Genomic DNA, 21,748 nt, shown 5'->3' on the forward strand with positions numbered 1-21,748 from the left:
CAATCCAAACAATTTCAGATAATTCCAGACAATTTCAGATTTCCTATGACTACCGTCGGCTCTCAAAATGCTCTGAAATTCTTGGTTGTGTTGAAGCCGGAAATTGTGGCACATCGAGTTTTGGCGCAGGTTAGGTTTTGTTTCAACTTAAGCTGGGAAAAAATTTTGCTCTAAAAATTGATTTGCTTAATTTTTAAGAAAAATTTGAAAATTTGAGTTTTTCCTCTAGCTGTTGATCAAAGTTTGAAGGCGTTGTTTGAAAAATGTATTACGGTTAAATAATTATTTTAGAATTAACAATTTTAAATCACGGGCTTCTGGCCTTCCTTATTGAATTTTTCGCGCTCCATTGACAATCGCCTGCCGGACAACGCGTGGGAAAGTGTCGTGTACTCCACACGGACAAATACATTTAGTTTTACAACTAAAATCGAGCCGCGACGCGACACGCAACGCATCGTAAATCTTCCCCAGACATGGCCTAGTTCGGCAAACTCTTCCATTTCAATTTATGAGGGAAGCCAGAAATCAGTGTAAATGATAACTACAAAAATCAGAATTTTCAGATTTTTTGAAATTTTCATTTTTTCAGTATATTATTTGGTACAGTTACAAAACCTGAATTTAGATGAGTTGCAAAATTTATTTCAGTTTAGATTATTTAAAATGACCGAGAAAGGTCGAATTTTGTAATGAGACCACAAAAAATTTTCGAAAAAAAAAAAATTAAATTTAGGTGAAACCAAGTTGCCATGGTTTTTATCATCACCCTAGTTTGCATATTTTGACGGTTTATTTTGCTTGTTTTATTGATTAAGATACATAGGTGCATGAACAGTTAATAATATACTTTTGTGGTTTGGTCTACAAAAAATGCGGGTTTTTTTGCCAAGAAAAATGTGACGCCAGGACTTTCTTAGCCATGCGAAATCAGTTAAGAAATCAGCGTCTCAATTTTCCCGCGATTCTCGTAGATCAAACCGAAATGGGACTCTTTGACACTACGTGTAATTCGTGCTGACGTCATATTTTTTGGGGCGAAAAATTCCCGCATTTTTTGTAGATCAAACCGTAATGGGACAGCCTGATACCGCGGGCTGCTTCAGAGCAAATTTTGCCTAGCTATGACGTTTTTCGGAACATCGACTTTTTTGAAAACCTAGTCAAAAGTTTTTTTTTTGAAAATCTTACCACAATTTTGAACTTTATCTGAAATCCCCCAGTCCCTCTCCAGCTAAATCCGCATTGCGCATCCCCTCTCATCCCATCCGTTCTTTTTGTCACTTTCACTGTATCCATCGGAACTTTTCCATCCAATACATACATACACACACACACATGCAATTTTGATTGTCATTGTCTGTAGTAGCCGACGATGCGAATCGGGCGAGGAGGAGGAGAAGCAGCAGTGAGATATATTCAATGGATTAGCGAAGTTTTCGAAAAGGAGGTCAAGCTGTGAAGCGATCCGAATATGTAGGTCATCGTTTGGATGGCCACACGACGACAGCGGCGGCGCGCCTTTCCTTTCACTTTCCGCCTGCAAAACTGGATTCCGAAAGCGAATTGAAGAGGATTCGCCTTTTAGCTTCCTAGCTGCTAATTTTAATTGGAGATGATGATGTTAATTTGATTAATTAATTGCAAGGAAATGAAGAATTATCATTGCTTCAGAAGACGGAGAAGCCACATTTATTCAGCATCCTAATATTGAAATTGAATGAATTCATGTTTCAGGATGCTTTAAAAATGGCTTTGTCGACATGTCATTCAATAAAGCAGAAGCCGAAAGTATTTTAAACCTAACTGAATAATTATAAAATTATTCAGTTAGAAGAGAACTGCATAATAATACAGAATAACAAATTAATATAATGCAAGTCATACATTTTATAGTGAAATGTTCGAGATATCTCTTGACTTTATCACATATTAATTGCACTATCACACGAAAAGTCTCAGTAACTTTTTCCGAAAAATGCTTGCATTACAATTCATCGGAAAGAAAAGTATCTATTGGTCCTGCAGTCGTTAATTGTCTCTACATACCAATATTATGGGGTTATTCAAGTAATTGAGCAAAATGCATTTAAATACATTTGTGACGTCACACATGTATTTAAATACATGTTTTTATGTACTTGAATACAGTTGTGACGTAATTTTTCGACACTTTTTAATTTTCCGACATTACTTGAATAACCCCATAATGGATTAATGTGTTCACATATGCCGAGAAATGTATTGAAATCTGTTTTAATACATGTTGCTGCATTAAACCATTAGAGCTGCGCTAAAAATCCGGATTGAAAACGAGATTTGCTTATACTTACTTACTAACTTACGCACGTACTAATAATGGAAGTATTTCTATTTAATCCCTGGCTTCTGGATGAAATCTATGTCATTTGAAAGTAGACCTTCTGAATAGGCCCCTACAAAAAATTTAGCGGCAGAGAAGCACTTTGAACTGGAAAAAAAGTCGCTCTGAAATCGTTGTCAGTGCATTTTTCCACTACTTTAGAAGTCCGTAAAATTGATCCAAATGATAATTTTTGAAAATTTTATTATTTTTAGGACGTTTTGAGATAGGCAAGTATTCTGGAAGCTTTTTGAATTATATTTTTTTTGGAAAAAATCTGAAAAATTGATCCAAAAAAATAAAATTTTTCCAAAAGTTTCGAGAACACTTGCCTACCTTAAAACACCCTAAAAACTGTAAAACTTTTTAGAAATATTTATTTGGAACAATTTTACGGGTTTCTAAAGTAGTGGAAAAATGCACTGATAACGATTTCAGATCGACTTTCTTCCAGTTTAAAGTGCTCCTCTGCCTCTAAATTTTTTGTAGGGGCCTATTCGGAAGGTCTTCTTTCAAATGACATAGGCTTCATTCAGCAGTCCGGGATTATGTTGAAATACTTCCCTTATAAAGTAGTTAAAGTTAAACTAGCAATATTTTAATTTATGTGAAAATATCAACAAATACCCGATAGAAATTTATCAGACATAGCTTAACCCTAAACTCTTACCAAACATTTTCCAGGTCGCTCTATCAGAACTCCGTAGCAATGGAATCGAAATCGAAGAAATGCGACAGATGAAGATCTCGGGATCCCTTGCCAAACAGCTTTACGCCCAACACCAAGGGAAATTCTTCTATGATCGTTTGGTCAGACACATTTCGAGTGGACCCGTAATTGCGATGAGAGTATCCGGAAATGCCAGGAAATGCATAGGATCTAGTCGTTTATGGCCGAGGTTGGAGCCGACTGTTCAACCGATTCGTCAGCGATTTGCTTTATCGGATGTTCGGAATGTTGCGCATGCTAGTGATGAAGATGCTGCGGAGAAGGAGTTGCAGCTTTTTGAATTGATCTAATATTTGACCGGGGAATTGTAAAAATTGTTTTTAGACCAGTAAAATGATTTTCCCAAGCCCATTGAAGCCCACAAAAACGAAAATGTATAATTATTTAACTTTTTATCGTCTTTTTTGTTGGATTTTTTTCTCTCTCAGAAGAAGAAGAACAATATAATACAGAGACAAAACTTGGAGTGCAAAAAGACAAACAAACTGGGTGGAGAAAATAGGTGTATCGGGGGAAAATGCGAGGTATTTGAGGGGGATTTTTGGGGAGTCGAGGGGTAATTGATCACATTTGGAGTAAGGAGAAGCGAAAAAAAAGGCTTTTATCACATATATATAGGAGAAAGAATTGGGGTGGTAACGACTCGTGCTGAATACTATTGGATGTAGGATAGGAATTATTAATCTTCCATTCTATTAGGAAATATGTATGGGGAAATTTCCCACAGATACCTTAGAATGCTAGATATTAACCGGAGAAACTCTGGAAAGTTGGAGGGGCTTGTTGGGTGAAGAGATGGAGGGTGCAGCAGAGGCTAGAAACGGCTACGAACAATAGATGATGATGGGGCTTTCAATAACTGAATAGAGATCTGGAAGAGGGGTTGGGGAGGGATAGTGGTGGTGGTGGATGAAAGACTGAATTTGAGGATTTTTATGGAGACCTGAAGGGAAAATGCAATATGAATTTCAAGAAATTGACTTGCATTTTCACTCCTTGGTTAGGACTAATTTAAGACAATTATTATATTTAAAGGTGGACTAACGGTTCGGACGATTTTGAACGTATAGACCCAAAATGTTCTCAAATGAACGAATTTCGTAATGAAACTTCTCAAAAAATTTCCAAAAATGTTTTATGGCGGTTCAAAATTTCAAAAAAATTACACTGATTTTAGCTAAAATCTCGAATTTTGCCTAATTTTCGGTGTCACATCGGTCCGAAGTTGACATTTTCGGAATTATTATCCTTTATTGCGTATATTGGTAGTTTATCTCATTTAATTTCGTCGATTAAGATACATTTAAAGCCGATAGGTAACCAAAAATCGTCGAAATTGGTTACCGATCGGCTTTAAATGTACCTTAATCAACGAAATTAAATGAGATAAACTACCAATATATGCAATAAAGGATGATAACTCCGAAAAAGCCAACTTCGGACCGATGTGACACCGAAAATTAGGCAAAATTCGAGATTTTAGCTAAAATTTGTGAAATTTTTTCGAAATTTTGAACCGCCATAAAAAATTTTTGGAAATTTTTTGAGAAGTTTCATTACGAAATTCGTTCATTTGAGAACATTTTGGGTCTATACGTTCAAAATCGTCCGAACCGTTAGTCCTCCTTTAAGAGAATTAAGACAAGAACCTAAAGAGGTTTACTCTCATGAGTTGGAATACGAGTTTGGATTGGTGGGAGCCACCTCGATTAACGTGGCGGCTGTTGAGCCGTCCGTCGCGTGCTCCACATCGATTATGAAGGTGTCCTCGTTGCAGTAGAGTCGGAGCATTTCGTCGTCAACTTTTACGGTGATGCCTTTTGCACATCGTTTGTAGACGCCGGACATCTGGAATTGGATGGAATTTCGGAGATTTGCCGGGTAAGGCTTTGAAATTTCAGAATTTTTGAATTAGGCAGAAATTGTTTAGCAATAATGCTTTAATGCTGTGGAGGAGCCGAATTCAAAAAAAAAATTTGTTTCGAGAATATTTGGGTCTGAAATTGATCACAGATGGCTTTCCTCATAAATTGAAATAGAAGAGTTTTTTGCTGAACTAGGCCATTTTGGCACAATAGATTTACAGCGCGTTGCGTGTCGCGTCGCGGCTCGATTTTAGTTGTAAAACTAAATGTATTTGCCCGTATGGAGTACACGACTTTTCCACGCGTTGTCTGGCGGGTGATTGTCAATGGAGCGCAAAAAATTCAATGAGGAAGGCCAGAACCCCGTGATTGATTTCAAGATAACTTTGAAATTTCCGAAAACTTAGAATATACTGCAGTACAAAAGAGCTTTCCGAAAATTTTAAAACTCGATATTTTCGGAGTATCTTGATTCAGAACAATTGGTCAAAAATTCAGGATATTCTAACTTTAGTGAGTATGCTACTGATTTCAAATTTCCGGAATATTTGAGTCTTGCACGTAGTGTGAAAGTGTCTAATTTCGGTTTGATCTACGTAGATCTACAAAAAATGCGGGAGAAGAGACACACAGTTCTCAACTGATTTCGCATGGTTAAGAACGTGCTGACGTCACATTTTTAGGCCAAAAAATTCCCGCATCTTTTGTAGATCAAACCGTAATGGGTCAGCCTGACACCACCAAGGTCTTGAAAGTATGGAAGCTGTCGGGATATAGAATATTCGGAAATTTCCGTATTTCGAAGAAATTTCTGGGAGTTCTAGATTTCAGAAGTATGGAAAAAATCGGAGAACTAGAATCTGCAGAACTTTGGAAAAATTTAAAATTTGTTATAAAATTTTCAAATCGAAATTTCCTTGTTTGGTACTCCGAAGAAGTGTATCCCGGAGTTGCCTAACGTTCCGGTTTACGCCCAAAAGTTTCCACATTGACCCGTGTTGTCAGGTTGTCCCATTACGGTTCGATCTACAAAAATGCGGGAATTTTTCGCCCAAAAAATGTGACGTCAGCACGTTCTTAACCATGCAAAATCAGTTGAAAACTCTGAGTCCCTTTCTCCCGCATTTTTTGTAAATCAACGTAGATCAAACCGAAATGAGACACTCTGACAGTGTCAGGGGTGTGAGGGAAATCTCAAAATTTGCCGAGCTCGGCAAATTCGGCAAATCTCTTTTTTCAATATTTGCCGAGCAAAATTTTCCGAGTTTGTTAAGCACGGCAAATTTGCCGAATTTGCCGTGCTTAACAAACTCGGAAAATTTTGATAATTTTTGATGTTTTTTGGAACACCAAAACTACCGAATTCTTATCACACATCTGGTTTCTGAATTAGTTCCGTGCAGTATGTCTGCTTAAGCATAAAACTAACTCAATTTTGTGTCATTTCACTAAATTTTTGGCGAAAAAATCAATAATTTTAGTCAAAATTGTACTGTAAAAATCTACTTTTTTGAAATTTGCCGTGCTCGGCAAATTCGGCAAATTCGGCAAATTTGCCGCACGCCCCTGTCTGACACCATGTACGTTGAGAGAAACGGTAATTTTTGATTTCCAAGATAACTCCAGAGCATTATCGAAAGTTTCGAGATTATTTCGAAATGCGAGTACAGTCAAGACCCCCAAAGCTTCATCTCCAAATATTCGAAATGAACTTTTAATCCCCATTTTCGGGAAACATCCATTAATGTACAAACATCTTCAAATTCGTCAGTGTCTATTCTTGTCCCAAATTCCCCTCACTTTTCGGCAATATACGAGAATCGAATTTCGCAAAAAGCATACACACAGAAAACAGTGAGGGGTCATTCACCTGAGGAACATCAACCAAAAATAAACATACGCACGGCTATTCTTAGCTCTAAAATGACCTCACGCTGCTGCTGCTGCTGCTCTGGGGCAAAGTTTGTACAATTCGGACACTTGGAGACTATGGGATCAGAGGAGAGACGCAGACAATCTGATCTTTTTGTTTCGATGTCTGGGGTACTTTTGGAAGAACTGAGTGTATGTGTGTGTCTCAGAAATAGAAACGAGAAGCACCCAAAATAGACCGAGAAAAAAAAAACCCGATGAATAAGGAAAGGTGCTTCAGGGAGAACATTTTAGGGTCTAATATCGATTTAATGGTGGAGTACCGTAATTTGGGACTTTGCTTTTTTTGGACCCAAAATGTTCCAAAACGTTCTGAAAATGTCTCAAAAAAAAATTTATGGCGGTTCAAAGTTCTGGAAAAAACCTGCATATTTTCAGCTAAAATCTCAAATTTGGCAACTTTTCAGTGTAGCAACGATTGGAACTAGATTTTTATTTGATTAGCACTCTTTAATGCATATTTGTTAAGTTACAACCGCTGCGACACCGAGAAGTTGCCAAAATTTGAGATTTTAGATAAAAATAGGCCGTTTTTTCCAAAACTTTGAGCGGCCATAACTTTTTTTTGAAAAAGTTTAAGAGCGTCTCATTACGAAATTTGGTAGTTTTGGACTTTTGAATCTAAAAAAGCAAAGTCTCGAATTTCGGTACTCCACCTTTAGCTATGTTTTTTAAGAGGGGGTTTCAAGAAATCTGAATTTTTAGAAAATTTTTGGTAAAAAATTACTAACCTTATCCGGGTCGGCTCCGAACTTGTTGGCTATGGCGAGTGCTAATCCGGAAAGCGAAGCGGGTACCACGTGTAACGGCTGGTAAATTTGCTCGTCTCGTTTTCGAACGTAGAGCATTACTGGAAAAGTTGAAGGGTATATTTTTGATTTTTGGGAATTTCGAAAAATCGATATTTTTTTCAACAAAGTTATTGCGAGCTCTGATATTTCGCAACTTGCTATGTTGCCGAATTTTAAATTTTCTCGGACACTTCAAAAAATGTCAATTTTTTCACCGAAATTTTTAGTTCGTAGTTTTAGTCCAAAATTGTCCGCGAAAATATTGCGCCTATAAATTTCCGCCATTAAAGTGCCTAGAACTTAAATTTATGATAAACTTTTAGTTCAAATTTTTAGAACAAAAAGTCAAAATTGTAGGCCTAAATTTTCAGGTCTATTTTTTAATCTTTAGTCCAACATTTTAGTTTGAGATATTAGACCAAAAATCTCCGACCTAAGTTTTAGTCCAAACTTTTTGGCAAAGCATTGAGACCTAGTTTTTAGGCCACATTTTTTTTCGCCACATAAAAACTTACTCCTCTCCGAAGTCCTGGGCCTTTTCGTGGGTATCGGCTCGATTTCGGACATATCAAAGCTCAGACTCGTACTATCCACGTAGCGAGGCTCAAATTCTTCTGGAGCAATAAAAAGAGCAGCGGGCTTGTCGAGTTCTCGCATATGGTAAAATTCGCTGCGCTCGCACTGATCATGGTATTCACCGTCGGACTTCTTCCTGCCACCGGGTAGTGCTCCTGCTGTGTATTCTGAAAATCAATTTGGTTGGTGAATTGAAAGAAGGAATTAAAGGCACATGGGTTAAAACATTTAGGTTAGAGAGCAAGTGCGCTCCATTGAGAAAAGTTAAACATTAAACATTGATTGGGTTTTTAAACAATAGGAACTCAATTTTAATCTCAAAAATCGACAAATTCAGAAATGTCGAAAAGTTTAAAAAAAATCCAAATGTTCCACAAATCGATTTTTTGAAAAATTCTAAATTTTTAAAACATTAATTCAAATATGCTCTATTCAGAATTATTTCTAAAGCGACACGTGGTGTCAGAGTGTCTCTTTCGGTTTGATTTACGTTGATCTACAAAAATGCGGGAGAAGAGACGCAGAGTTGTCAACTGATTTCGCAAAACGTGCTGACGTCACATTTTTTTGGGAAAAAATTCCCGCATTTTTTGTAGATCAAATTCTAATGGGACAGCCTGGCACTACGTGGAGCGAGTTTGCAAAAATCGGAAAATTTGGTGGATTTTCGATTTATTCCTCAAAAAACTTTTTTTTTTAATTCGAGAAAACAAATATTATCGAAATATTATTTTTTGCACCAAAGTACATTTTCAACAAAAAAAAATCAGACACACAACAATGCAAACACGCTCTATGGAGAATAATTCCGGAAAATTTTTCCATAGAGCGTATTTGCATATTGTTTGAATTTTTTAATTTGGGTTTTCCGAGTTAGTTCACATGAATAGCACACATAAAAGTGTTGCAAACATGCTCTATTGGGCAAATTCTCAACAGAGCGCGTTTTCACATGTAGTTAGTTACAAAACCTACCTTGCTGCCGTCTCTTCTCATCCCGTCGATTTTCGTGCAGCATTTTTCGATTAGCTCCCTACAAAAAAAAACGAGACGGACTAAGTTAAATATGTATATAGACAATACAAAAACGACACGACGAAGACACGACGACACAACGACACGTGGTTAATCTTTTGATCTACAGTTATTTTTTTTGAAAGAACATCGAGACAACGACGAGGTGGTACTGTACCTTGAACTTTTCGCTTCTGCGCTCGTTTGTCTTCGTCGCGAAGTTTTCGCTCAGCGCCCTAAGATATTGATTTTTGGTTTCTTGGGAAATTGCGAAATATGGGTCTCGACACGATTTTCAAATTTTTAGTCGAAAAATCAACAAATTATTGATTTTTGGGGTGTTTTTTCAAAAATTTAGTTTTCGATTTCGTGAGCTATTTTTTAATTTTTGATTTTCTATAATTTTTGAAAAATACTGGTAAATCTGAAAAAAAAAAACAATTTTTAGTTTTTTATTTTCACGTGGTGGCCAGGCTGTCCCATTACGGTTTGATCTACAAAAAATGCGGGAATTTTTCGCCCAAAAAATGTGACGTCAGCACGTTCTTAACCATACAAAGTCAGTTGAGAACTCTGCGTCTCTTCTCCCTCATTTTTGGAGATCAACGTAGATCAAGCCGAAATGAGACACTCTGACACCTCGTGATTTTTGAAACAGACAAGTTTATCGATTTTTCAAAAAATCGTGCCGAGACCCAATTTTTTTCAAAAAAATTAATTTTTTTAAAACAAATTTCTAGAAAAAAACAACTCACCTTATCACAGAAAACTTTAATCTGACAGTAACCCCTGTGGAATGGGACTTTGTCATTTTCACCGTCATAAGTATCGATTTGTACGTGAAGCGGTAGGCCCTTGACACCTTTTTGAGTCGAAAAATCAGTTGAAAGACATTGAACAGCGATGGAAATCTGAAAATTAGAGATATTTTGCTTCGTGGCCTATGTTTTCTGCGGCCACGCTTTCATGGAGGTGGCCGAGTTTGCTATTTTCTGCGGCCACGGCCGCACGTGGTGCCAGGTTGTCCCATTACGGTTTGATCTACAAAAAATGCGGGAATTTTTCGCAAAAAAAGTGACGTCAGCACGTTGAAAACCCTGCGTATCTTCTCCCGCGTTTTTTGTAGATCTACGTAGATCAAACCGAAACGAGACACTCTGGCAACACGTGCGGCCGTGAAATAAACCTTATTTCAAAATTTCGGGTTACTGTAGCTTCGAAAGTACGCAAGCACCAAACACCTTACGATAAAATGCAGATTTGGCGGTTTTCTCACAATTTTAGTAAAATTCTAGATAATGTTCAGATTTATTCGAAATTTTTCAGTTTTTTTTGCAAATTTCTTCAAAATTACAGAAAAATCGCATGAAAAACATTTTTTTTCTGATTTTTTAGAAATCTCGTTCCACGCCCGACTAACCCTTACTCCAGATGGATCCGACGGATTCCAGTAGAACTGCACCGCGTTGTTGCCGATCTCCTCGATTTGTCCGATCATTCCCGAGCTGTTTTTACTGTCAATTTCCAGGATTCGCTGCTTTGACACGTGTTGCCGCGCGTGCCAAGATTGCCACGTTTTGATCTCCTCCTCGTACGTCTTGTCCTCTCGGAATACAACCATCAGTTGACTCTGGAAGGATTTATTGATTTTATTGATTTTTCTGGTGCACGTGTTATCAGAGTGCCTCATTCCGGCTTGATCTACGTTGATCTACAAAAAATGCGGGAGTTGAGAAACTGATTTCGCATGGTTAAGAATGTGCTGACGTCACATGTTTTTGGGCAAAAAATTCCCGCATTTTTTGTAGATCAATCCGTGATGGGACAGCCTGACACCACGTGCAGGAGGCGTATGTGGCCATGGATAAGTTTTTGGAAAACAACTTTCAATATTCAATTTTTTCTGGAATTTTAGAATTTTAGAATCAAGGGGAGCTAAGGAACGGGAGTTATGGAAGTGGAAGAGTTTTCCTAAAGTTCGGCCCTAACATAAGCTCGATCCCAAAGCCTAGAAAAATTTTAAAAATTTTATTTAGGTTCAAAATTTTAGGAGCTCTAAAGAAAATTCAATAATTCTTGTTACTGTAGTAATTTGGAACAAATTTTCAACAACTTAGCAAAAAAAACCAAGTTTCCAAATATATGGGTTCACGGGTTCCCCTTACCCCGCGTGGCCGAACTTTCCGGAAAACTCTTCCACCGTCATAACTCGCTCCCCATCCCTCCTAGAGACCCCAAACATTATCAAAACTTCAAAAAATTGCTCACCTTAACCGTCTGACTCTTCAAACATTTGTTCAGATCCGGTGTATACTCTAATGAAACTGTGTAGAATTGTCCTTTATTCACATATGTCATCCGATCATCATCTCGTCGTACTGACGTGGATATTGGAGCCTCGAGCACATATTGGAAACCGAGATTGTTATATCTGCAGAATTTTCGAAAATTTTAGAGAAAGTTTGAAAAAAATTTATTTTAAAAAATGCTAAAATTTTTTTTCTCTAAAAATTCAAAAGTTGTTTAAGCCTACCAGAGCATAAAGTTACATTTAATATCGCCTCATAAATTTCCCTTTTTTCGGAAAAAAAGTCCGAGAAAAAGTGAAAGGCGCTTGCCAATTATCCAAAGGATTTTATTGGTGGAATCCGATTTACCACGTCATAAAAATGTCCGGTTTAGATGAAAAATGTTTGTAGTAGGAATAAGTTATTGATGGGAGTTGGGAATGAATTTTGAAAACAAAAAATCAGAAAAATTCAGGAAAATTCAAAAATCTCAAATAGCGATAATTAAATATTGATATTTTTTCGGAGCCGTCGAAAATTTCCCAAAAAAGTCGATAAATTATCGATTTTCGCCCACTAGGAAATTTGTCGCCACTTGGCCGTGGCCGAGTTTTCTCTTTTTGGGGCCACGGACGCCTCACGGAATTTTGGCTTCCCTCATAAATTGAGATGGAAGAGTTTGCCGAACTAGGTCATATCTGGGGTAGATTTACGGCGCGTTGCGTGTCGCGTCGCGGCTCGGTTTTAGTTGTAAAACTAAATGTATTTGTCCGTGTGAAGTACACGACTTTCCCACGCGTTGTCCGGCAGGCGATTGTCAATGGAGCACGAAAAATTTTATAAGGAAAGCCAGAACCCGTGTATTTCGCAATAGCTAACAGATATTTCAAAATGTTGATTTGTGGCCGAATTTTAAATTTTCTCGGCTACATCAAAACAATGTCAATTTTTTGATCGAAATTTCAAGCAGAAATTTTGGCCAAATTTTCAATTAGTCCAAATTTTAGGCCTACAATTTTAAGTCCGAAATGTTCTGAAAAAAAGGTCGGGAAAATGTCTAGATCTATGCTAAATTTTCAATATTTAGGCCAAAACTTTAGGCACAGCGCTTAGGCCGAGCTTTGAGGCTAAGTGTATAGTCCAAGTATTCAGTCCAAAAAGTTAGGCCCAAATTTTAGGCCACAACTTTTTTGCCACATAATAACTTACGCCAGAATGAATAAAAGTTATTGATTTTTTAATTTTTTATTTGACATATCGATTTTATCGATTTTCGAAAAATAAGCTCACAACTTAGGAATAACCAGCGGAGAATCCCGATGACTAAGTGTCCTTTCACTACTTCTTTCCAGCATACTACCTCCATCGGCGCTTGTAAAAAACTCCTCTTTCGGATTCAAAATACTAATATCACCACCAATTCCCGAATCCACTGGTGATGGCATATCAACTGGCTTATACACAATCCGCTCATTTTCAGTCACTTGCTGCGTGTACTGAGGTTGTTGGCTCGTCGAGCTCCTCGAATATCCTGTATTTGAATAGGCGGACGTGTCCATTTGTTGGCCCCTCCATTCGGTTTGTGCGAGACTGCCGTTCGTGAGTAATGTTGAGGGATATTGAAAGTTTTGAGTTTGAGCATATAAAATCTGCTGGTTATTGTAGACATTTTCATACATCCGATGATATTGTTGTGATTGTGGAAGTTGTAGTGATGTCTGTTGGTAATATCCGTCTAATGTTTGCATTTTCGCTAGGTCTTGAATATTGGAGCTTGCAATGTCGATTGGCTCGTTTTTGAATTCTAGGCGCCCCGGCGGCGCCGTTTTTATTACTGACGTTGATTGGTCAAGTTGGAATGACATTCTGGAATGATAATTAATGATATATTATTGATTTTTAATGGGAAAAGGATAAAGTACGTGTGAAAATTGGCTAAAAATCGATAATTTATTTTGGGGGAATTTATTAATTTTTCAAAAAAAAAATTCCGACTCGGCTTTCACGTGGTGCCAGAGCGTCTCATTTTTGTTTGATCTACGTAGATCTACAAAAATGCGCGGAAAAGAGACGCAGAGTTCTCAACTAAATTCGCATGGTTATGAACGTGGTGCTGACGTCACATTTTTTTGGGTAAACAATTCCCGCATTTTTTGTAGATCAAACCGTGATGGGACAGCCTGGCACCACGTGGGCTTCAGATTAACCAGATTTCTGAAGCTTCAATTCTGGAATACGTGGTTTTCGGAAAGTACTACTAAATTAAGAAAATAACGAAAAATCGATAATTGAAAACTTATTGATTTTTTAAAAAATGTTATCGAATTTTGTTGGATGGTTTCCGATTGTCAAAAATTGTCAAATTTTGATTCTGGAATATATTTTTTTCGGCGAGTACTTGGCAAAATTTTTAAATCAAACATTTATGGAATATATGTTTCTGACGAGCACTATTAATTGGAATTAATAAATTCGAGAAAAATCAATAATAATATATAGAATCAATAATTTTAACTTATCGATTTTCGAAATTTTACATTTTGGAAGAAAAGTAAAATTTAATTTTTTTTAAACTGGAATTAGTTTGTTTCTAAATAGTTAAAGTCCAATTCATTGTTTATTATAAAATTTCAAGGAGCCTAAAAACACGTTTTTCTCCTCTTTTCTTATTCTTTGTCATCATTAAAAGCGAACAAATTCCGCGATTCAAAGCGAAAAAAAACCCGTTTTTTATTCCTAATTTACATTAAAAGAGTGTGACCTTTTTGTCTTCAGTGCCACGTCATAGGCATATAAATGGGATCGATATCTTTTTCAAAATGAAGAATGGATAATAATAATAATATTATAAGAATCTTATAATAATGGGGAAGGAGAGAAAAGAGAATTCGGTGAAAAGTGAAAGGGTAGCCGTGTCTCCTGAAAGATGAAGAAGATGATGATGATGTTCAGGAATTAAGTAGCTTTGAAGGAAAGTTATGGGTACTTTTGAAAGAGGAGGGTATCCATGAACATTTTCTCTTAATGGTTTTTTTTTGAGAATAGTCAAAATTACAAGTATTTAACAACAAAAAACTGGTTTTGAATTGGACACATTTACTCCTAAGTCTAAATATATATTCACGTGGTGTCAGGCTGTCTCATTTCGGTTTGATCTACCTAGATCTACAAAAAATGCGGGAGTTGAGACGCAGAGTTCTCAACTGATTTCGCATGGTTAAGAACGTGGTGCTGACGTCACATTTTTTGGGCAAAAAATTCCTGCATTTTTTGTAGATCAAACCGTAATGGGATCTCAAACTTTGAAATGTGGTAACTTATAGTATTATATAGCAAAAGGTAGCTACTATTAATTCTATGACATACATATAGTATATTATAGTGTGGAAAAAAAATAGGCTGAGAATTTTTGCATGAGGATTATAAAAGTATGCATGTCTTGCGTTATGCCAAATAATTTATTTCAAGCGTATGAAATGAAAAAGTGACTAACCTAACTTTTAATGTAGTTAGTCGGAATTAAACATTCATACTATACTACATATAGGCTATTAAGACCATCCTGAGGAATTCCTTGCTTCAGCTAGAGTTGTATTGGAAATTTCAATTTGGAATGCTAATACCAAAAAGTGAAAATATAAGTTTTACGTTTTCCAGATGATTCTAGAAAGTTCTATTTTCAAAAATTAATGTAAATAAGTTGTCATGAAAGTTAGCAACAGACGTTAAAATTTTTATGAAAGGGGATACTTCTATTTAAATAAATTAAAACATTCTATACATGTCTCAAAAAGTTTGCATTGAAGGAAATTTCGCAATACAGAATTATTATTACTGTAACAAAATTAATCAAAATTGCAAGACTGAAAAATTATATGCTTAAGATCATTTAATTTAAATATTTCATAATGAAAAGCTACTTTAACAAAATTAATAGCGTCTTGAAATTTTATATTAATCAATTTACAGTCATCAAATTTACTTTTTTATGCAAGAAATTTATGAAATTTTTTTTACATAACAAATTGGTCGTAAGAATTTTTAAAAATAAACTTGATATTTGAAACTTCAAACTTACAATGAATAAGTTCTAAATATTTCAAAATGTTCACAGGATTTTTTGTCATACATACATGATTATTATAAACGTATGATTATTTCTAAATTCATTGTATAGGTATTTAAAATATTATCATACTGAATCAAATGGATCAAATAACTTTACTGACAATTTTTAGGCATGTATGCAAATTACCGTACTTCCTCTATTAGTACCACACACCCGACTACTTAACTTTGAAACGATATATCTCGGTTAATTTTTAAGATATCAATATAAAAGAACTAACAAATATTTTTTTACTTGACGATTTTTGAATAGAACAAACGATAACTGAGATATGAGCTCTTGAACAATGGGGTGCAATTTTTAAAGCATGTACATATGCTAATTATATTAAGGCAGTAACGAATAAATCATATAACTCATTTCCAGAACTTTCTATCACTTCTCCCCCACCTATTCAGAATTTCAGAACCCCATAGCCTTATTACCTGAAGAGGTTCGGAAAAAAAGTAGGGATATAGAGACCACAAGAGATGAGGAGGGTGAAAAAGAGAAAACTAGAAAACTAGAAACCGGGTGTTCCTGTCTCTCGCAAAAACAGGACCCTCGAAAAACCGGGATATAGTGGTCCAAGCGGCGGGGGCCAGTCTCCGTGGCTTCTTCTCAGAGACTGGACAAGAACCGGTGTGCGCCGACCGCCCGCGGTAGATCAGCATCCGGTTGTTGCTGCTGCTGGAAAAACCCGCCCTGGACGAGGCGGGCCCCCCGCTCAGCTGCTGGCGGCGCGGGGAGACGCGACCAGGAGAGACTGGCAAACACGAAAAACCGGCCCCCTCCCACGGGAGGATCCGCTTTCCCTCTTCTCCCGCCGCGGGAGGACGAGACTCCGCCCCGCTGTTTTCAACGATTCGTTACCCCGCGCCGCGCCCCGCCTCCTCATATTTGTTTCTGTTTTGGAATCAGCGGGAAAAATGTATCTCTATTGATCTCCTATTTCTACATATCCTTCTTATCTAGGCCATCTCCCCCTTTTTTATCACTTTATCACCCCCTAATCACTCTCTTCGCATCAGAAGCTTCGGACCCCAAAAAGGATAGGATGGGCGGGGGGGGGGGGGGGGTACTGTATGATGGGGATGATCATAAACATCCCCATCACGGGGACCTGATGACAGAGGATCAGGGATCGGGGATCGGCGGCTACGGTAGAATTGTTCCACGTGGCCGAGTTTTCTATTTTCCACATATTTCTCCCTTGTATATTTTTTTTTTGGGCGTAAGTCGTTCCTAAATTTTTGGCCTAAACTTTAATATTTTATTTAAGACCAAAACTCAAATTTTCCTAAATTTATTAGGTACCAAATTCGATTTTTCTCAAAAAAAAAACCGCAGATTGCTCTTGGCTTAAAAATTAATTTTTTTACCTTATTTTAAATTTTTCGGTCTAATTTTTAGCGCGAAATTCAGTTTTTAAATTTTTTTTTAACTGCATTCAAAATTTGAACATTTTTTAAAAACATTTTCAGATCCTTTTTGATTGTGCTATAATTTTCGGGCTTAATTTTGCATTTTAAGGCCATATGTTTAGCGCGAAATTGATTTTTTTCCGCAGTTGATTGGGCTCGAATTGTTTAAATTTTTTTTCTCCCAAATTTGGTGTCAAATTCGAATTTTCCCAAATTTTTGATCTCCATGGCAATTTATTTTGAAATTTTAGGCGCGAAATTTAACATTTCCAACAAAAAATGTTTTTGGAAAATCTTGAGTGATTTTAGGTAACTCCAAAAAATTTCAAATTATTTCGGCGCGAAATTCAAAATTTTTCAAAGAAATTAAATTTTTAATTGACAAGAAAAATTATAAATTTCCACGTGGTGTCAGAGTGTCTCATTTCGGCTTGATCTACGTAGATCTACAAAAAATGCGGCAGAGTTCTTAACTGATTTCGTTTGGTTAAAAACGTCACATGACGTCACATGTTTTGGGCAAAAAATTACCGCATTTTTTGTAGATCAAACCGTAATGGGACAACCTGGCACAATGTGTAACTTTGAAAGCAAAAAGTGTGAATATTTCGGACTTTTCATGGACGAAATTCCAAAATTCTAGACCAAAATTATAGTTTTTTAAAGCTAATTTTCAAGCCGAATTCTTCAATCTTCTCCCAGTCACCAGGCAAAGTAGCCTGTCCATTTTCTCGAGAAATCCGGTTTCATCATCAATTCTCGGGTCCGTAGTGGTAGCCCCGGGGGTGAAACTACCGGTTTCTCCCCCCTTCAACCCACCCATTTATGACCGCCCTCTCCTTTTCACCCCCCGGGAGAAATTGACAGGGGGCACTTGAACCTGTTCCTTACCTGTGTTTCTACTTTTATAATTTTCTCGAAAAACTGAGATTTTCTCTAATTATAAGGCACCCTACCCTACCTTAAATGCTCTGATCGAAAAAATATCGAATTTTGCGGCGGGACCCAGTTTTTTTTTGTAAATTTCCTTTTTTGAAATTTTGTAGTAAGACCTCAAATTTGACAATTTTTCTGCCCCTTTGTTTAAAAAAACGTTGAACTTCGTGTCTGGACCCTTTGCATCGTTTTGTTAAAGTCTTTATATTTCTTAATTTTTTTGTTGATTTTTTGATTTTCAGGAAAATCTGCAGGTCAAGAAGAAGATGTGATAACATTTTTTTAAAAATTTAATTTATTTTAATTTGTTTAATAAAGTTTTTTATCCTGGTTTTGGCTTAAGCTTGAAGTTTGAACATTTTGAAACTCTCAGAAAATTCGGAAATTCAAAAAAAGTTGCATAAAGGTTAAATTTAAATTTTCGAATAAAAAACATCCGTAATCTTTTTATTTTAATTGAAAATCTTTTTTGAAACCCGCAATTTAGCAGTAAGCATCTATTTTTTATTGCCGGAATTGTCGGTTGCCGGAAATTTCAAAAATCGGCAATTACCGAAAATGCCGATCGCCAAAAATTTTGGAAGCCGGCAATTGCCAAATTTGCCGATTGCCGGAAATTTTGAAAACCGGCCATTGCCGGATTTGCCTATAGCCAAAATTTACAAAACTGGCAAAATTGCCAAAATTTCCAATCGCCGAAAATTCACAAAACCGGCAAAATTGCTAAATTTTCCAATTGCCGAAAATTCACAAAACTGGCAAAATTGCCGAAATTGCCAATTTGCGCGCACCCCTGATCTACAAATATAGTTTGACAATTACTGAAAGGAAAGGATTTTAAACATATTAAATAAAAATTTAGAATTAAAAAATTTCAAAAATTTTGGAAATTTCGAAAAAAAGTTTCGATTTTCTAAAAAAAAATTTAGAGTCTATAATTATAATATATGCTTTAAAATCCTCGAAAACTTGGTACCATGCCAGCTTCATCTACAGTAATCCACAATTCTAACAAAAAAAAAACACAATGGGTGGTGGTTGTTTTGTCACTCTTTTTCCATCTTTTTCTCTCTAATCGAGAATCCTAAATAAGGGGGGTACTGTAGCCCGTGATTCTCCTACTCCTTCTGCTGAATTGATCGATTTATCGAAACACTCGGAAATAGTACATAGAAATGAGAGAGTGCAGAGAAAAGTGAAAGTTTTTGTCTCTCTCTCTCTCTCTCTCTCTCTCTCTCTCTCTCTTCTGAATGAAATGGTTTTGGGAAGAACAGAAAGAAAGAGATGTATCTTTCTTCTTTCCATACAGTATTTCTCTCGCTACGCATGCATTATTATCTGACGCCGTGTGTCGAAAATGACGACGTCCCCCTCTCTCTTCCAATTTCCAAAAGTTTCACCTACCCCCAACTACTATTCGGGGGGACACAAAACTGGAAACCAGGGGTCATTCTTTAGGGGTTGGCAAGGGAAAACAAGAAACCGGGTTTTTAAACCAAACCGGAATGAGAAAAGTCGAGATAAAGGTAAAAAAGAAATATTCGCCGAAAAAAATTTCCGAGGTTATTTCAGAGGCGAACGCTGAAGCTTCGAAAAATGTGCTCCAAAAACTGAATGAAGGGCATTAAAGACGGAGTAGCACCAGTGGGGATTTTGGCTAAATACACTTATAATGATCCCAAATGACCGAAAATCATAATAAAACACTCCAAAAATTTTTAGATTTTTCAAAATTTCCTGTCAAACTTTGGCAAATTGCCAAAATTTTGGCATGTTTTGACCCCTACAATGTTTTAATATGAAAAATTTGAACAAATTTACAGTATAAAAAATGTAGAAAACATTTTTTTTTTGGCCGACTTCCAAAATTATGAGTGGCAACAACTGAGTAATTGTCACTTTTTGACAGTAAACAAAAAAATTTTCAAAAAAATTTTGAAAAGGTTTATTATGATATTCGGCCATTTTGACACCATAGGCGTAGTTTGTACTGGTGCTACTCTAAGTTTTTAAACATGGTGCATCGATCGGTTATCAATTAATTCTAACTAGAAGTATATATGTATTCGCTTTCAAAATGTATTGGCATAATTAAAAGGAACCGGTATAAAAACTGCCAAAATTGAATTAAAAACATGGTGCATCGAAGTTGCTTATCTTTGCCGGTCCAATGTATGTTGAATACCTAAACAATTATAAAATACCAGTGATATATTGTGAACAAAACGAGGTTTGAGCACCAATGTCAAATAGAAAATGGCTCAACTTTGGTGGCTTGTTAGTCGGTTCTCTTAAAATCCACCAATAAAGTGTCAATTTTCAAAAAGTTAGTTAATTTTTTTCACAGTTTCATAGTTTAAAATTTGTTGATATCAGAAAATCGAAGCAAGATGTCTAAAGTTGAATAAAAACATGGTGCATCGATAAGAAGTGTCATAACTTTGGCCAAATACTTGGACACTCATTTTTTACAGTTGAATCACGGGTGAACGATTTTTTTCGATTTTTTTTCCGGCAAATCGGCACATCGGCAAATCGGCAAACTGCTGTAATTTAAATTTCCGGCAAATCGGCAAATCGGCAAATTGCGCACTTTTTTTTTTGGAAATTTCAGAATTTCAATTTCTAATGGCAAAATCAAACACGTCCTGTGAATGTCCCTACATCTGTATTCAAAAGTAAGCAAATTCTATGAAAATATGTTGAAAAAACGGAAAAAATTCAAAAAAAAACACAGTTTTATAAAACGTGTTATAAAATTTAATAATTTCCGGCAAATCGGCAATTTGCCGAAAGTGAGAATTTTCGGCAAATTGGCAAACCGGCTTTTGCCGATTTGCCGAACGGCAAATGCCGCCCACCCCTGAGTTGAACACTCCCTGACATCTTTAAAATTGAACAAGATACATACAATCACGGTCATAAAGGTATGGAAAAACGATATTATCGTCAATGAAGCTCATTAATGAAACCCTCATAACTCGAAAACTAAAATATATTTTAAAAAGCTGTCAACTTGCAAAATGTTGTCCATGATCTGCTTTGTTGTTTTTCAAAAATTGTTTTCGAAAAAAGTTTTTATGAAAAACGTTACAGCGGCAGACATCTGACGGGTCAGTTTTTAACATCCAATCAGAAATCGGCTGAAATTTATCGATATTTTTTTGCACAGAAAAGGTGTTAGTAGCAAAATAATCTACATTACATTCTCTATTGTTTTCTATTAAAAGTTTTGCTCTGACGCCGGCAGGACAGAAGTTATAAAAGTTTAAACATGTGTCTCATTTGACATGGTTAAGCCCATTTGCTCAAAAAACTGGTTAAATTTTTTCCAAAATAAGGTTTGAACATATTTTTGGACATGTGTATGTTTTTCATAAATTACAACAGTATTTTAACAGAAAGACAGTGTTCACAAATATTGGAACACCATTTTCATAAGTATTCTCAACAATGTCCGAAAACGTGCATGTTTAAACTTTTAAAACTTATTTTCTGCTGGCGTGAGAGCACAATTTTTAATAGCAAACAATAGAGAATGTAATGTAGATCATTTTGCTACTGGCATCTTTGTGGTGAAAAAAACATATCCATGAATTTCAGTCGATTTCTGGTTGGGTGTTAAAAAGCGACCCGTCAGATGTCGGCCGCTGCAACGCTTTTCGTATATTCTTTTGTGAACAACTATTTATAAAAAATAACAGAACAAACCATGGACAACA

General features: G+C 36.2%; 3 protein-coding genes across 5 annotated transcripts; 2 read left to right on the plus strand and 1 right to left on the minus strand.

Annotated features, from left to right (window-relative positions):
* Positions 1-38: 38 nt before the first annotated feature.
* On the plus strand, positions 39-3,438 carry Y48G8AL.15 (nucleoside-diphosphate kinase). Its single transcript, NM_001026608.7, has 2 exons — positions 39-129; positions 3,047-3,438. Exons 1-2 carry the CDS (start codon positions 46-48, stop codon positions 3,380-3,382), a joined length of 420 nt encoding a protein of 139 aa, NP_001021779.1. The 5' UTR covers positions 39-45; the 3' UTR covers positions 3,383-3,438.
* A 31-nt stretch (positions 3,439-3,469) lies between these two features.
* grh-1 lies at positions 3,470-13,424 on the minus strand (the record flags this gene model as incomplete). 3 transcript variants are annotated; one of them, NM_058436.6, is made up of 8 exons in its annotated part: positions 3,470-4,940; positions 7,621-7,739; positions 8,196-8,423; positions 9,449-9,506; positions 10,026-10,181; positions 10,691-10,900; positions 11,539-11,701; positions 12,849-13,424. In NM_058436.6, 8 exons carry the CDS (start codon positions 13,421-13,423, stop codon positions 4,758-4,760), a joined length of 1,692 nt encoding a protein of 563 aa, NP_490837.2. The 3 variants fall into 3 exon arrangements, with proteins under 3 accessions (NP_490837.2, NP_001293411.1, NP_001293412.1); NM_001306482.4 differs by lacking the exon at positions 9,449-9,506 and adding an exon at positions 9,232-9,289 and having other exon boundaries at positions 12,849-13,423; NM_001306483.3 differs by lacking the exons at positions 9,449-9,506; positions 10,026-10,181; positions 10,691-10,900; positions 11,539-11,701; positions 12,849-13,424 and adding an exon at positions 9,232-9,274 and having other exon boundaries at positions 4,758-4,940.
* A 3,360-nt stretch (positions 13,425-16,784) lies between these two features.
* On the plus strand, positions 16,785-18,302 carry Y48G8AR.8 (uncharacterized protein). The gene is made up of 2 exons (NM_001356799.5): positions 16,785-16,900; positions 18,269-18,302. The coding sequence occupies exons 1-2, from the start codon at positions 16,793-16,795 to the stop codon at positions 18,296-18,298; spliced, it is 138 nt and encodes a 45-aa protein (NP_001343733.2). The 5' UTR covers positions 16,785-16,792; the 3' UTR covers positions 18,299-18,302.
* Positions 18,303-21,748: the final 3,446 nt, after the last annotated feature.

Source organism: Caenorhabditis elegans, chromosome I (assembly GCF_000002985.6).
Source record: "Caenorhabditis elegans chromosome I".
Taxonomy (NCBI): domain Eukaryota; kingdom Metazoa; phylum Nematoda; class Chromadorea; order Rhabditida; family Rhabditidae; genus Caenorhabditis; species Caenorhabditis elegans.

Coding starts and splice junctions, on each gene's coding strand:
- Y48G8AR.8 (NM_001356799.5), top strand. CDS start 16,793: ATGACAGAGGATCAGGGATCGGGGATCGGCGGCTACGGTAGAATTGTT. Junction 16,901..18,268: donor TGTATATTTTTTTTTTGGGC/GTAAGTCGTTCC, acceptor TTTGATTTTCAG/GAAAATCTGCAGGTCAAGAA.
- Y48G8AL.15 (NM_001026608.7), top strand. CDS start 46: ATGACTACCGTCGGCTCTCAAAATGCTCTGAAATTCTTGGTTGTGTTG. Junction 130..3,046: donor CACATCGAGTTTTGGCGCAG/GTTAGGTTTTGT, acceptor AACATTTTCCAG/GTCGCTCTATCAGAACTCCG.